This window comes from Bubalus kerabau, chromosome 10 (assembly GCF_029407905.1).
Source record: "Bubalus kerabau isolate K-KA32 ecotype Philippines breed swamp buffalo chromosome 10, PCC_UOA_SB_1v2, whole genome shotgun sequence".
NCBI classification, from domain to species: domain Eukaryota; kingdom Metazoa; phylum Chordata; class Mammalia; order Artiodactyla; family Bovidae; genus Bubalus; species Bubalus kerabau.
Window position 1 is genome coordinate 16,146,396 of NC_073633.1, and position 16,846 is coordinate 16,163,241.

Sequence of the window (16,846 nt, forward strand, 5' to 3'; positions counted from 1 at the left end):
CAGCCCTGGGAGTGCTAACAGCTTCCAAGGGCTCCTCCACCATCTTTGTTGATTCCTTTAACCCTGCCCTTCCCTCTGTAAATATTTCCTTCAGTCAATAGTCCTCAGTTACTCTTTTGAATGTGCCAGCTGTTTCTGCTGGAATGATCATTTGATCTGTTTGATTTGGCATATTTAAAAGAAAAATGAAACACCCGGATCACAGAGTTAAACCACCCAAATTAATTTTTAATAGTACATACATTTTATAGGAAATACAAAAATATAATTCAATAAAATTTACTTGCAAATAAAAGTCACAAAAGTTACCAGGAAAAAAGTGATTTTTCTGAAATAAAAATTAATGCCCAACACATGGCCTTCTTCCATGTATACACTAGACTGCAGCTTCTGCGAATTGTTAAAATGACATTTTTTTCCATAATGTGTATTTCAGGTGATCAAACGCTTTGTAAATTTAAAAAGAAAGTCAATGATAATGCTGTTAGTATAATGATTATAGATATGTTTTAAAAGTGCAATCAAAGAGGAATTCCAACAGAGTCATGTCTGATAAAGGCAGAAGATGGCCATCCTGAGCAGGCAGGGCAAGTCCACACATAATAAATTTCTGCAAAGACTGTTTCTCTGTGAATAATTCAAGTAGGGGTGCTTCTCAAATTCAGAAAACCATTATTTTTGGCTTAAAATATTAGATTTGACTAAGGGAAGTAATGGAGAAGGAAATGGCAACCCACTCCAGTATTCTTGCCTAGAGAATCCCATGGACAGAGAAGCCTGGCAGGCTATAGTCCTTAGGGTCCCAAAGAGTCAGGAATGACTGAGCAACTAAACCAAGGGAAGTAAACAAACCTCTACTTAAATGTGAACTAATTGTCTTCCCCTGCCTTTCAAAGTCATCAAATTCTGAACTTGAAGATGTTAATTTTTCCTTGGTTCAAAGCAGAGCTGACATTACATTAGCACGAGGGCAATCTTTCTCTGAAAGTGCACTGCTGAGAGCAGGCCAGGGCACCAAGAGCTGAACTGAATCACACTGAGAACGTAGTGATGAGGCTCGGATTTGCCCTCCACTTGCCCAGGACTCGTAGTCTCTGCCAGTATGGCGGTTAGAGGTCGGTGCTCTTTCTGGCTCTGGGTCGTCGTGGGTCCAGACTACTTTGAGAGTCAGGTCTTTCAGAGGCTTTCTATAGTTTCTGAGAAACCACAGGCCTTATTAGGATCTTAGGAAATTCAAGGACACAATTTAGTACCAGAATTTCTCAGTTTTCTCTTGGAAAAGATGATCCAAGGCCACAGTGAAGTATGCATGCCAAGTTGTCTCAGACATGTACGATTCTTTGTGACCCCAGGGATTGTAGCCCGCCAGGCTCCTCTGTCCATGGGATTCTCCAGGCAAGAATACTAGAGTGGGTTGCCATGCCCTCCTCCAGGGATCTTCCTGACCCAGGGGATGGAATCCCCATCTCCTGCATTGGCAGGCAGCTTCTTTATCACCAGGGCCACCTGAGAAGCCCCACAGTGAGACACCCAGTAACAATTCAGCTCAGAACAGAACTGCTTCAGCCCATCCTGTTTCTGGACACCTAAAGTTAGGTGGAGCTGCTTTACAGTATCGTGTTAGTTTCTGCTGTATAGCAAAGGGAATCAGCTATGCATGCGCATTTATCCTGGCTTTTTTTTTACAGACAGTTATTTATTTATTTAGCTGGGCCAGGTCTCAGTTGTGGCATACTGAGTTGAATATCCACTATAGTTTTTCTCTCTTCATTCCACTGACTGCCGGGGACAAAGAAAAAAACCTAGGTCTTCCTTTATTATAATTCAGTTTTCTGATATACCAGACTAAGTTATGTGTTTTTTATTTAACTTGAAAATGAGTCAGCAAACTTAAACAGGTACGTCTGATGTGATTTTTAAAAAAGAAATATTTACATATCCAATGTAAGTAATTTTTCTATTACCTTGAAATTTCCATTAATAGTAAGTAATTTACTATTACATAGGATTTTACCTTTCAATTCTTTCTATGTAAATATCAGTGCAAATAAATTTCCAGATTTAGTCATTTAACACAGTGCAAGAAACAGGAATATACTAGGAAACAAAGCTCTGGAAATCTTGGTTCTTAAATGGCTTAAACTCATATTTTGGGACCACAGAGTGAATAATTTTGTTTTCACTAGTGATATTATATCCAAGTTTGTGCTTTTTTTTTCTTTTTAAATTTCTCAGGCATTATTCAAAAATTTGGGGGGATGATGAGGTAGGGTGAATGATTGTAGGTAACATTTTTATTTGGAGGAAGAAAAGTCATCTGATAAAGGAAATTAATCTTCCAGATCCAGAGTAACTTTAGCATTTTATGTTCAGGAATTACCCATGAGCCTAATTAGTCTTATTTAGAACAATTTCTTATCTTGGTGGACAGGGAAGCTTTATTTACACGTCCAGATTTTAGCTAAGTTAAACTTAGCCTGGTTTGTTTAAATTAGTACAAAAGCAAACCATTCATTTATTCTTTTTAAAATAAGGGATAATTTGATATAGGTTCTGTCATAATACACTAATTTCTAAATTGGTTTGGAATCACTCTTAAGTGATCATCTAGTCTGATAACTACTTATAGGAAATAGTTTTGTGTAAGCAATTCAATGAGACTTTGAAAAAACTAATATTCTTTTTTGGTTTTTATTACAGCTATGTTGTAATAACACTCACTGCAAAATATAAAATAAAATAAATAAAGTGTCCACTATATTGAAGATCATGCTATAAGGGGAAAAATTTCCTCTAATATCAAGTATTGTGCTGAATATTGCAAACTCTAATTTGTAATGCAACCACACTTTAAAAATCTGCTAAATTAAAATTTTAAACTCCACTTTTATCTAATTTTTAAAATTAGTATATCCACACAAACTATAAATTGCTATTTTGGGGGAATTCATCACATACTATTCCATTTTCAAATCTTTTGTTTTACAGCTTATTTTTTTTAACATTTCAGATGAGTTTATACTATAACTAAGATTTGATTAAACAGTGAAATATTTTGATGCTGAATTTATACAGTGCCAAACATTTAGATTTAGAAATATATTATGGTATGACTCACTGTATGATTTCCTATAGAGCATGAGTCAAGCCATGTTTCCCAGATAAACATACAGACAGATGAATTTTGCTACAACACAATCATCCTACAAACTGTGTTAGTCACAGCCTCGACATCAGCATTAAAAGAGTTCAGTGTAGCTGAAGAACTGACCAGATTTTTCAGTTTTTAATTCTAATATTTGCCTCAGACGTAGCCGCATACACCCTTCCCTGGAAATAAAAAGTAGAATATTAATGAGAATTACTTCTCTTAATAGTCTACTATTTATCGCTGAGAGGAAAATTCCTAAAGTCCTTTTCGTTACCATTAGCTTGACAGATGTTATAAAATAAATAACCTGACACTCTGACACACACATCTTCTCATGGATGGTAAAAAAAGCTGACATTAACCAACTGAGCCTACTCTTCTATGAGTAATACTATCGTGACAAAAGCATGTTCCCACATATACAAACATACAGTACAAAGTACTTATGATTTTCAAACTCATTGTCCAAAGAAAGGGTTTGATAAGCAATCACAAGACACCAGGCTTGGTTGCTTGCCCAAATCCACTTCCTAAAGAACACGTAAGTTTTTATCTGATTAGACTGTACACTGTTATGTTTATAATGGTACTAGCCTAGAAGATTAAAATAGAAAACACAGTAACTATTTAGGGTTTTAAACAAATTAGAAAACTACATGCTTTCTCATTCAACAAGGACGCTTAAATCCAAAGGCAAGGGATCATAAATACACTTGGTTGTTCCTCCAAAGACCATGAACATGCTCCTTGAGGGTAGGTTTTATAGATCCTTCCGACACCTTGCAAGAAGTGCCTTGTCAGCACATCTATAGCCCAAACCACTCCTGAAATGTTTGTTTGCTCTGTTTCATTAGGGTAACGTCATTGTGTTTATAATCTTTTTTTCCATTTCTCTAAGGAATCATTTCAAAATGATCTTCCAGATGGTGGTTAACTAGCACTTCTTAACTACCATCCTCAAAGGTCAATCTGTTTACTGGCATTTGACTGTGTAGAACAGGAAGTTTGTATTGCTTCTTGTGTTCTTAATGAAACCCGACAGCAGAGGACTGAACGCATTAGTCTCAGAACAGGAGGTCTCAGGATGGCAAAGACCCAAGGGTCAATTATTGAGTTAATTGATAAAAATCTAAGAGCTTGGAGGTCCCACTTTTCTTTCCGGGAAGAGTTTTCATTCATATATGCAAAAATCTGTAAGAAGCAAAAGGGGGGAAAGATGTCAGTTTTATATTGTAGCAGTAGATAGGCTTCGACCATGTGCAATTTCTTAAGGCTGAAAAGCAAAATGTGTTTTGTGTGGTGGTTGTGGTGCTGAGAGGGAAGTTGCAAAATCTCACCCCTCTCACACAAGTTTATGCCTTAGGGACATTCTGAAACAGAAGTATTGTCTCCTTTTGATAGACGGGGAAGTGAGGGAATAACAATGTGTGGCGTTTACTTTCAAATACTGAATTATGATAATTCAGTGACAGAGGGCACACAACAGAGCTTCTGTTCTGGCCACTGGGCTGCCTGGGTTTGAATCCTGGCTCCAAAAATAGCTCTGGGACCACAGGTAAGAAAACTAACCTCTTTGTGTCTCCCTTTCTACATCTTTAAAATGAATGACAATGATAACAATACCTATTCTTGGGATTGTTGGGAAGATAACAGGAAGTCATCCGTGTCAGCTACTGAAAACAGTGCTCCCTTAAAACGTGCCCCACAATGATAGTCCTTATTAACTTCATTTTACCAGAGAGGATGCCATAGGGCAGAGACAGTAAGGGATTTGTCCAAGTTCCCAGGACTGGTTAGTGGACAACTCAGGACACAAAGGTTGACAAAGGTCTGTATAGTCAAAGCTATGGTTCTTCCAGTAGTCATGTAAGGATGTGAGAGTTGGACCATAAAGAAGGCTGAGTGCTGAAGCATTGATGCTTTTGAATTGTGGTGTTGAAGAAGACTCTTGAGAGTCCCTTGGACTGCAAGGAGATCAAGCCAGTCAATCCTAAAGGAACTCAACCCTAAATATCCATTGAAAGGACTGATGCTGAAGCTCCAGTAATTTGGCCATCTGATGTGAAGAGCTGACTCATTAGAAAAGACCCAGATGCTGGGAAAGATTAGGGGCAGGAGGAGAAGCGGGTGACAGAGGATGAGATGGTTGGATGGCATCATTGACTCAATGGACATGAGTTTGAGCAAACACAGGGAGATGGTAAAGGACAGGGAAGCCCGGCGTGCTGCAGTCCATGGGGTCACAAAGAGTCGGACATGACTGAGCGACTGAACAACAACAGGACACAAATTCCAAGTCCCTTGACACCTGAGCAGTGCTCACTGTTTGCGACATCCAGGTCACCTATGTAGGCCAAAGGTCTTCAGAAGAGTCTTAAACACTGGAAAGCTGACACATCATTACACCTTGGCCAATGTTCTCAAAGTGCTATACCAGCTCTCATCTGATTCCTTAGGTATTTAGGGAACACACAACTTTCTGATCAGATTGCAGAGAATGGAACAGCACATACCCGATAAAGATCAAACACTTCCACATAGCTTACAGAAAAGAGTGAAACATGTAAATCATACCCAGTCGTTGGAAGCCAGTTCTTTATAGAGCTCCAGGGCCTTTCTTACCAACTGCAGAGGGTGAGTTAGAGACCTATTCCTTCTTTCCTCCACTCTGCCTCGCCAGAAGAAGGAATAGTTTCTTTCCTATCCCCCTAGTACTTAATTCTGCAGGCATCTGGCAACTGCATATACAAAGCAAATTGCAGGGAGGGAAAGAGTAGTCATCTTTGGGTTGCTTATGTTAGGATAATATCGGGAAGGTTTGGCAGCCATAGGTGTTTATGCCAGAGAATCTTGGCTTAAGGGAATGGAGAAGAGACTTGGCAGATGAGCAAAGGAAAAAAAAAAAAAAAAAAACTGAAGGTGGATGTCCCTGAATACAGAAAGAAGAAAAAAGTTAGGTGGAGATATGCAAGGGAGCAATACTTGTCTTGTCAGCTAAATTATTTTAGATGAGAAATTTACAGTACTTATATGGTATATTTAAAGAGCAATTTAAATATTGCTCTTTAAATTGTGACTCTTAAAATTGTGCATCTAATTATGGCACAGAATTGACTATAAGGTCTTGAATCCGGCTACAATTCAGTGTGTGTGTGTGTGTGTGTGTGTAGAGAGAGAGAGAGAGACAGAAAGAGAAAGAGAGGGCTTCCCTGGTGGTTCAGATGGTAAAGAATCTGCCTACAATGCAGGAGACCTGGGTTTGACCCCTGGGTCAGGAAGATCCCCTGGAGAAGGAAATGGCAACCCATTCCCAAATTCTTGCCTGAAGAATTCTATAAACAGGGAAGCCTGGTGGGCTACAGTCTATGGGGTCGCAAAGAGTAGGACACAACTGAGTGATTTTCACTCACTCAAAGAGCCATTTTGGAGTTTTGGAATTCAGGATGATATTGTACATAAACCTGATAGATTAAAATATATTAGTCACTACACACACATACAACTGAGTATTCTGTCATAGAAAAAGTTTGTAGCTGGGTTTATGACCTAATCTCACCCAAGAACTATAACACTGGATTGTCTAATGAGCCACATAGAGAGGGCTCAGCATTCCAGTGTCACAGGTCACATGTGAAGATGAGTCAGGTTTTCAGTGGCAAGATCAGACCATAGTTTCTGGTCTCTTTAGAGTGTGACTGACCAATGAGAAGTAAAAAATGGTTTCAGAGGATGAAGCAATTCTGTACTTTATTTCCTTTTCATCCACTATACTGAGTAATTTTTAGAAATGCTTAAAATTTGCATTTTAGGAGGTGGCCAATATGTGCATGCTTAGTCGTCTCGGTTGCGTCTGACTCTTTTCGACCCCATGGACTGTAGCCCGCCAGGCTCCTCTGTCCACGGAATTTTCCAGGCAAGAATACTGGAGCAGGTTGCTATTTCCTCCTCCAGGGGATCTTCCCAGCCCAGAGATCAGACCTGCATCTCCCACATTGCAGGTAGATTTTTTTATCCACTGAGCCACCTCTGTACCCATTAAACACTAACTCCTCATTCCCCTCTCCCTTCAGCCAATCCTGGATTTTCATTAAAGGCTTACACAATGTCTCTAGGTCAATTAATTAATAATGTTTCAGTTATATTCTGGAATTCAGTTTCAGAGGCTGGTAGACTGTAGACATGTTTTTGTACATGCTACTAATAAATTTGCTATGAGAAAAATATCAAGGACAAATGTAAACCAGTCAAGTGAGTTTTAATTCCTTAGGACAGACTCTCTACAGGGCTTTGCTAAGAACAGAGAGCTTGTGATACCTACAAAGCTGCACCAATGAAAGTTAGTGTCCTTTAGATTTGTCTTCCATTGAATCCCCTCAGCCTCCACGTAAAACTTCATCTTGGCACTGGCCTGGCACTGTTTGTTTCAGCTACTTTCCTACCTTTAATGCAACTACATAGCATGTTCAGAATTTTAGAGCAAATAAGAACCTTATTTGGCTGCTCATTGAAATCACCTGAGGATCATTAAAAATACTCTGATGGAAAAAAATAATAAAGAAATAAAAATACTCTGATGGTTTTCTCCCTCCCTCAGAGACTCTGAATTTATTAGTCTGGGCCATAACCTGGGTGTCAGGGCTTTTAATGTGCCCCAGGAAATCCTAGGGCTTCCCCGGTTGCTCAGTGGTAAAGAATTTGCCTGTCAGTGCAGGAGACATAAGAGATACGGGATCAATCCCTGGGTCAGGAAGATCCCCCGGAGTAGGAAATGGCAACCCACTCCAGTATTCTTGCCTGGAAAATCCCATGGACAGATGAACCTGGAGGGCTACAGTCCATAGGATGGCAAAGAATCAGACACCACTGAGCATGAATGCATACACAGGTGATACTAACATAGTGCAAAGTTGAGACCCACTGCTTTAGACCCTTACCCAGTACCTGAAATAGTTTACAATTATTCATCCATCACACTTAACAACAAAAGACCTACTGAGGCCTGGCCAAATAAACGTGACTTGGAGTTTCCAGAGTTCAGTTCCTGATTATTAATATACAATGATTTCTTTTGAAAACGGAATCTTATGGGAAAAGTAGCTAATATTTACTGAATACTTTTGTGTCAGGTCTGGTGCTAAACAATTTGTGTCTTATTGTATTTAATCCTTCTACAAATCTGTAAAAGTGTTATTAGCCCCACTTTTGTAAGAAAGAGATCAAGGCTTAGAAGATTAGTTACATTGACCCAAATCACACCATGGGTAAGTAGGGAAGCCTTGCAGCCACAGAAGCAGGACCAGACTGTCTTCTTAGCCACTACACACTCTAGCACCATCTGAATAAATACCCTATGATGTGAAGTGTTACATGAAATTCACCACTGACTGATTATAGGTTTGTAGGAGATTTCTTTCCAAATGTGTCACAAAGATTTATAGGTATTACTGCTCCTGTTTATAGATTTAAAAACCATGGCTATCTAAGAAGCTCTTGGCTTTCTCTGGGGCTTTTCTTTCCTCCACGCTTTCCACAGCCAAATGGCAGGCAGTGACAATCACCTTGCCCAAGAGTGTAGACATAACACATCACTTCTCTTTAGGGAAATGGCCTATAGTTCTTGCTGTCTACCTTTTTAAAACTCAGTGTGATCATGTCAGTATTCACAACCACCATTTCATATCATATGGAGAAGGAAAAGGTGTCAAGTGAAAATATTCATGTTGAAAAACTTTCTCTTAAAAGGTAAGGTGTATTACAGTTCTTTAACAATCCCCAAACAGGAGAATGGATACATGTATAAGTATGGCTGCATCATTTCACTATACACCTGACACTATCACAAGATTGTTAATCATCTCCAATATAAAGTAAAAAGTTTTTTAAAAATCCCCAAATACATCACTGATGATGTTTGAATGATAAAGGGCCTTCTAGTCTTGCATGCGGGAGAAGGCAATGGCACCCACTCCAGTACTCTTGCCTGGAGAATCCCATGGACAGAGGAGCCTGGTGGGCTGCAGTCCATGGGGTCGCTAAGAGTCAGACACAACTGAGCGACTTCACTTTCACTTTTCACTTTCATGCATTGGAGCAGGAAATGGCAACCCACTCCAGTGTTCTTGCCTGGAGAATCCCAGGGACGGGGGAGCCTGGTGGGCTGCCGTCTATGGGGTCGCACAGAGTTGGACACAACTGAAGTGACTTAGCAGCAGTATTGTGTGCATATTAACTCAAAATATCGCCAGGCAAAGTTTATCATGGTTATGCATAGAGATTTCTGAATTTCTCTTTCATTGCTACTAGAATTCTGATATTGTGCAAGTATGTAATCAACAAATTTCAAATCAGTTTTACAACCCCCTTCATGTTAAATTTTACATAAAGAGTACCAGGAATGAATGAGGGAAATTCCAGTACTGTTTACTTGCGTTTGTTCTGTATTTGAAAGATCAGATTTCCACTAATCAGATTTACCTAAAAATTAGAGCCCTAAAGAATTCTAAAGATGAAGAAATTTTTAGAATGAGTCAATGGTTCACTCTTGAAATTTTAGAACCGAATAAAATGCATAAGCACTTTATCCTAATGACATGAGGAAAACAGTTTAAAATGCCAGAGGCTATTAACAGTTATTAGTAAAGTAGTGAGAAAGTGGCTAAATATAGGTTGGAAATTTAGAGACAAACAGTATCTGAGTCAAGAATGGACGTCTGATGTGTTTCCTGTGTCCTGTCTCATTTCAGAAAGAAAGTTTCCATCTATCTCTGTGAAATGATAACAACATCTGATTAATATGAGGAATTTATTAATTTATACAATATTCCTTGAATGCAAAAACCGTACAGAATATGTTATTGGTCCTATGCATGATTTTATATTGGATAGCCAAAATAATGCTTTTTTAAAAGATCAATTAAGAAATGTTTAAATGTTTAGCAACAAAACTTTATGTGAGGAGTAATCAGATTATTTCTTAATTTAGACCAATATTTACACTAGTGAATCTTCTAAAATCTCAGACTCAGCCTTTAAATGCATAGGTCTGTGCAGAAGCAAAAAGAAACTGCACCCTCAGTCCCAACTCAGGCCCCTTGATCTGCTATGGAGAAAAAGGTCTTTGCCACTGTATTTTTACAGCTAAAAGTTGAAATTAAGAGACAAAGTGGAGCAGATGTTTATAACATCTTCACAACTCTCTTATAAATCTTGGGTTGATCTTTTCATGGGCTTCCCTGATAGCTTAGTGGGCAAAAAATCCATCTGCAACCCAGAAGACACAGGAGATACAGGTTCAATCCCAGGGTTGGGAAGATCCCCTGGAGGAGGAAAGGGCAACCCACTACAGCATTCTTGCCTGAAAAATCCTATGGACAGAGTAGCCTGGTGGGCTGTAATCCAAAAGGTTGCAGAATCAGACATGACTGATTAATCACAAGCACACAATCTTCTCATATGTTACCCCTGAATAAGTATTTTCTCTCTGATGGTATTGTGGTTAAAAGCATAGGCTCTGTGTCTAAACTGCCTGCCTTTGAATGCTGGCTCCAGTATTCACTAGCTTGGGACCCAGGGTAAGTTATTTGCCTCATTTGTAAAATGGGAATAAAAATGCTACCTCTATGACAGATTGTTGTGAAGGTAATGGGTTAATATATGTAAAATTTAGCACTCAAAAATGTTAGCAATTTTGATGATGGTAATAATGACCTGAACTTCATTACAGCGTACTGAGCATTTTACATTCTGAGTTTCACTTCCCAAGCTTCAGAAGTCCTAGGCTGGCATTCTTGGAGGAAGCAGTAATTGTAACTTGCCCATACTTTGGACAATGGTTGACATCAGCAGTTCAGGTTTCCTCAGTTTCCTACCCCTCTTTCCTCATTCCTGGGTTGCTGAGCAGGCTGGAGTCCCACTGGGTACACAGCTATGAGTTCTCCTTGTTGGGCCAATGGTGTGGCCCACTTCTGGTGTGTTGTTAGCTGCTCAGTCATGTGCAACTCTTATATGGTCCCATGGATTGTAGCCCACCAGGGAAGACCTGTGGCCCACTTTGAGGGCCCAGAAAGCAGTTCTGTTATCTCAAGGAAGAAAGAGGCAGAGAGAGGGCAGATTGCTAGCATTTCCTGGAACACAGGAAATTAGTTAGAATAGTTCATTAATAATTATTTTACATTGATTACATTTTTCACTGATGCTATTTGGATATGTTGGGTTAAATAAAATATTTTAGTTAATAATTAATTTCATCTTTTTTTTAAACTTGTTGTTATGTGGCTACTAGAAAATTGGAGAAATGCTGGACTGGATGAAGCACAGGCTGGAATCAAGATTGCTGGGAGAAATATCAAAAACCTCAGATATGCAGATGACACCACCCTTATGGCAGAAAGTGAAGAAGACCTAAAGAGCCTCTTGATGAAAGGGAAAGAGGAGAGTGAAAAAGTTGGCTTAAAACTCAACAGTCAGAAAAATAAGATCATGGCATCTGGTCCCATCACTTCATGGCAAATACATGGGGAAACAGCAGAAACAGTGACAGACTTTATTTTGGGGGGCTCCAAAATCACTGCAGATGGTGATTGCAGCCATGAAATTAAAAGACATTTGCTCCTTGGAAGAAGAGCTATGACCAACCCAGACAGCATATTAAAAAAGCAGAGACATTACTTTGCCAACAAAGGTTCATCTAGTAAGCTATGGTTTTTCCAGTGATCATGTATGGATGTGAGAGTTGGACTATAAAGAAAGTGAGCGCCAAAGAATTGATGCTTTTGAACTGTGGTGTTAGAGAAGACTCTTGAGAGTCCCTTGGACTGTAAGGAGATCCAACCAGTCCATCCTAAAGGAAATCAGTCCTGAATATTCATTGGAAGGACTGACACTGAAGCTGAAACTCCAATACTTTGGCCACCTGATGCGAAGAACTGACTCATTGGAAAAGACCCTGATGCTGGGAAAGATTGAAGGTGGGAGGAGAAGGGGACGACAGAGGATGAGATGGTCGAATGGCATCACCGACTCAACGGACATGAATTTGAGTAAACTCTGGGAGTTGCTGATGGACAAGGAGACCTGGTGTGCTGCAGTCCATGGGGTCACAGAGTTGGACACAACTGAGTGACTGAACTGAACTGAGAAAATGGGAAATTCCTTCTGTGGCTGGCATTTGTGGTTCACAGGGTATTTCTGTTGGGCTGTGCATGCTCTCTTAGAAAAACAGGAGAATTTCTGGAGGCAACCAGAGGCCTTTGCCTTGTCCACCAGAGCCCTGGTTAGGATGTGTGGAAATGATTCCTGCCTTGGATGGGAGATTGGTGTAAGCCATTTCTTTTTCTATTATTAATTAATTACTTTTTTATTGTGGCAAAAAAGCATATAACATAAAATTCACCCTCTCAACAGTTTCTAAGTGTATAATAAAATACTGTCACCCACATGCACATGGTTGTGCAAAAGATTCCCCAGAACCTCTCATCCCAATCCTACATGACTGACTCTACATCCACAAAACAACTCCTCCTACTCCTCCCCCAGCCCCTGGCGTGCACTGTTCTATTTGCTGTTTCTATGAGTTTGACTACTTCAGGTACCTTCTCTAAGTGGCGTCATACAGTATTTGTCCTTCTGTGACTGGCTGTAGGCTGTTTCTGAGCACAATTTTCATGTGCACCAAGTAGAATAAAAGGACATGGGAGAAAGCACCCCCAGAGACCCATGCCAAGCATTCTGAAATAGCAGAATGTAAAGCACCATTCTGTAGCCTTGACTTTTGAATTGTCAGATAAGCCTTCCAAGAAATAAATTAACTCTGGACAGTGTAGCATTTCATAACGTTTAAAGCACTGTATAAATGAAAGTTACAAGTACCAATAATCCATGGATAAAATAAAATTAGTTAATGGTGCATGTAAATGTCCTTATTAAGAGATGACTTGATACTTCCCGTTTAAGGTACAGTTCAAATATCTGTTTTGTGACAGGCATCATCTCTTTCTTTTCACCAAGACTGTAGCAGGTAAGAGTCAACTGTTTATTCCCTGTAGGAGCAATCCTGTGCTTCTGAAGATTAGGAAGTGGAGATGCTAAAACTCAGAGTTCTCATTTCTCTGTAAGAGGTCAGCACTTGCTCAGGTACATCCCAGGCTCTGCTACCCATGTTACATCTTAGGAGGTTCAAACTTACAGCATCATGGAACTAACTGCTGGTATTGCCTCCAACCAGGGCAGCAGCCAGCCCAGAACCTAGGCAAGGGGTTCCTCCAAGCAACTAGTCTTTCCTCTACTTATCATCATGAACATATTATGAATTTTAATGGCAACCAAGAGTTATACTTCCAATATACATGTAATTTGGGAATCCTGTAAACTAGATTTTGTTGACCAAGACAATGAATGCTCTGGATTTCTGCAATGTGGACCCTTCTCACCTGGGACCATTCTTAATGGCAGCTGGAATGCTACTGGTTGGGCATCACATTTTGCTTTGAGAGAAACAGAAGGCAGAGCCTAGAGAACTGGCACCAGCTGATTGGGGTGGCCTGGAGGACTGGACTGGAGGCTAACTACAGCTCAGGGAAGTCAGATTGTAACTGACAATTATCCAAAGGTAGAAGGGACTGCTTCTTCCTCAGATAGGAAGCCATTCTAGCCTTGTAGACTGGAACTGGCTCTAAGATGGGGTCTGGGCTGGCTTAGTGGAGGGCCAAGACTCCCTTTCAGGGGTGCTGTGTCACTGTATGAGATAAAATGCTGCTGCTGCTGCTAAGTCGCTTCAGTCGTGTCTGACTCTGTGCGACCCCATAGACGGCTGCCCATCAGGCTCCACTGTCCCTGGGATTCTCCAGGCAAGAACACTGGAGTGGGTTGAAACACTAGCATAGAGATGCCCATTTGCTGGGGTAAGGGAAGCAGGAAGTGGAGTAAAGGTGAGACTTGAGAGGGGAAGGCGATAGACCTTTACAAATTAGGTCATATTTTTACAAGTTGTGAAAATCTGTGTGGTGGTGGAAAGGGTGGGAGTAAGAGGAAAGAGTGTAAGAAGGCTGCACCGAGCTCGGCTGTAGAAACCAAGTGAGTGCCTTACCGTGAAAGGCAAGGAGCAGACGGCGAAGGTGATGGTCATGATAGCCAGGAGAATAAGATGGTCCGTCTCCTCCGCCATGGATACCCTTTCCGCTCTCCTGTGGCTGCTGCCCAAGGAGGGTCCGCAGCGGCTTCTCCTGCCCCGGCGGTGCATGTGGATGAGGTTGACGATGACACTGAAGTTGCAGGCCAGCACGGCGATGATGAGCAACAGCAGCAGAGTGGCGTAAAGCCGCAGGTACGTGGTCTGCTTGTGTCCGATGAAGCACCACGTCCCTGGGCTGTACTGGGCATACTTCCAATGATCCAGCAGCGGCAGGGAGCAAAAGAGCAGGGAGACTATGTAGATAGTGGGCAGCACAGCCAGACCACTGCGGCGGGTGACTCGGCGCTGGTAGAAGTAGGGGTGTCCGATGGCTAAGTAGCGCTCCAGGGCCATGGCGAAGAGCATGAGCATCGTGGCCAGGCTGAAGAAGGTCATGGAAAAGGCAAAGTAGGTGCACACGCGCCTCTCCGGCCCCAGGGCCACCAGAGTCCGGTTCTGCGCATACGAAGCCAGCACGACGGGGCTGATGAGGCAGGTCCCAAGCAGGTCGGTGAGAACCAGCTCTGTCACCAGCACGTGGAACAGCGAGATGGAGTTTCCGCGGCCCTCGCTACGCCCTGAGTCCCCCCGCCAGCGGCGCACCAGGAGCGCCAGCGCAATGAGGTTTCCCAGCACCCCGGCCGTGAACATCACGGAGCTGATGGCCGGACTTTCTCCAGAGGGGAGCCACAGTGGCTCTTCGCGGTTCTCGGACTGGGAGTCGTTGGAAGTATTGCCCATGGTGGGGTGCCGGGAGGAGAAACGCGTCCTCTTCTCCCGCCGGCGCGCACCTGGCGGGAGGTGGGGTCTGAGAGCCCAAGTGCTACGAGACTCTGAGCGAAGGGGAGGGATCCAAATCCAGAGCCCCCTGCCGGTCCCCGGCGCTCACCGAGGGCGGCCTCGGCCCGGGTCTCCTGCGGCTCCCGGAGAGGCCTCGCGGCTGTCGCATCCTACGGTGCCCCGGGCGCCTCGGGGGACCCGCCGGCGCCTCCTCCGCGTCTCCCGGGGTGGCGGCGGTCCAGGGGCGAGAGCCGGCGAGTTGCCGGGAGGTGGACGCGTCATGCTACGAGTCTCTCCGGGCGCGCGGGGGCGGGGCCGGCCAGGCGAGGGGCGTGGGTGGCCGGTGAGAGCAGCGGCCCTGGTCCCTAGCTCAGGCGGCTGCTAGATGCCCACAGGCTGGCTGACCACCGCCGGGACGGTGGTCCTTTAGCCCTGGCCGAGGGCCTGGTGGGAGTGCGGGGCCCAGTGTGGGGTACTGTGTCCGCACAGCGTTCACGGAAGGCAACGCCAGGGAGAGAAAAGCGACTCAGCAAGCAATAGAGAAGTTGGGAGGACCCAGTACCGTGAGACGTGAAAAAGGGAGCAACAGACACTAAAGACGGCTTACAGTAAGACCAATGTGTTTGTTTGTTTGTTTGTTTTTAACATTCTCAGGAAGACACATCAGGAAGGCGGGGCCAAAATTAGGAGGAAGTGAAAAGCAAGCCCGCGCATTCAAGCAACCGAGCCATGAGTGCACGCCAAGCCGTCTGTTGCACCGTCGCTTTGATTCCGTTCCCAGCATTTCTCCTTTTTCTATGTCAACACGGTAACGGATAACCACTTGTTTAAGCAACCTTTTTTTTTTTTAAGTTCTTTGTAATTGTGTAGAATTGTGTTTGTGGATACAGCTTAAAACCACGTTGTTCTCTACCCAAGCTCAGCTGCGAAAGAGAAATGTTGTTCAGCTATATATATATATATATATTCTGTATTCAGTTAACCATACAGGAGCCCTACGGAAAGACCCATGCCTGGTAGAGTTTATTGGTTGATGACAGTTTCAGAGACTGGAGCTGACAAATATAGTTTGGTAGTTTCTTACTGCCTACTGTCATTTATTCAGTCATGAAAAAGAGCTGATGTTAAAAACAAACATCAGTTTGACAGCCAACATGTGCTGTGCTGTTCTTAGTTGCTCAATCCTGACCGACTCTTTGCCACCCCATGGACTGTAGCCCGCCAGGCTCCTCTGTCCGTGGGAATTCTCTAGGCAGGAATACTGGAGTGGGTTGCCCTGTCCTCCACCAGGGGAATCTTCCCAACCCAGGTCTCCTGCATTGCAGATGGATTCTTTACCTTCTGAGCCACCAGGGAAGCCCGCATGGATAATTACATTCTGTAAGGAGGGTCATAGGCAATCTTTCCTTTACTCCCACAGGATGACTTCCCATCCCTGTCCAACCCAACCCACCCCCCACCCCCTACTCGGCCAGTTGCCTAGGCAGATCCATCCCCCTCCCAGGCCTCCTCCCTTCCCCAAGTGCAAGGATATGCACTCAATGTCCTACCATTGAGAACTGGTCTAACAGATTTTGATACACCTATGCAACACAATAAAAAATCATTAGAAAGGATGAGGTGTATCTGTATTTACTGATAATGTGGAGTTAAAAGCATGTAAATCATTCCATTCATATAAAATTATATGCATAAGTATTTGCACAGAGCAGCATCTAGAAGGATGTTCAGCAAACTATTAATGGTAA

The 16,846-nt window shown here is 42.6% G+C and overlaps 1 protein-coding gene across 1 annotated transcript; it reads right to left on the reverse strand.

Moving 5' to 3' along the window:
- Positions 1-221: 221 nt before the first annotated feature.
- On the reverse strand, positions 222-15,268 carry PTGER2 (prostaglandin E receptor 2). Its single transcript, XM_055536255.1, has 2 exons — positions 14,235-15,268; positions 222-4,342 (listed from the first exon to the last, which is right to left on the reverse strand). Exons 1-2 carry the CDS (start codon positions 15,057-15,059, stop codon positions 4,109-4,111), a joined length of 1,059 nt encoding a protein of 352 aa, XP_055392230.1. The 5' UTR covers positions 15,060-15,268; the 3' UTR covers positions 222-4,108.
- Between the last annotated feature and the right edge of the window lie 1,578 nt (positions 15,269-16,846).

What these genes read in the sequence shown, in the direction of transcription:
- PTGER2 (XM_055536255.1), bottom strand. Translation starts at nt 15,059, where the DNA reads ATGGGCAATACTTCCAACGACTCCCAGTCCGAGAACCGCGAAGAGCCA. An exon ending in TCTGCTCCTTGCCTTTCACG is followed by an intron (nt 4,343 to 14,234) that starts GTAAGGCACTCA and finishes TGCTTCTTACAG; the next exon opens with ATTTTTGCATATATGAATGA.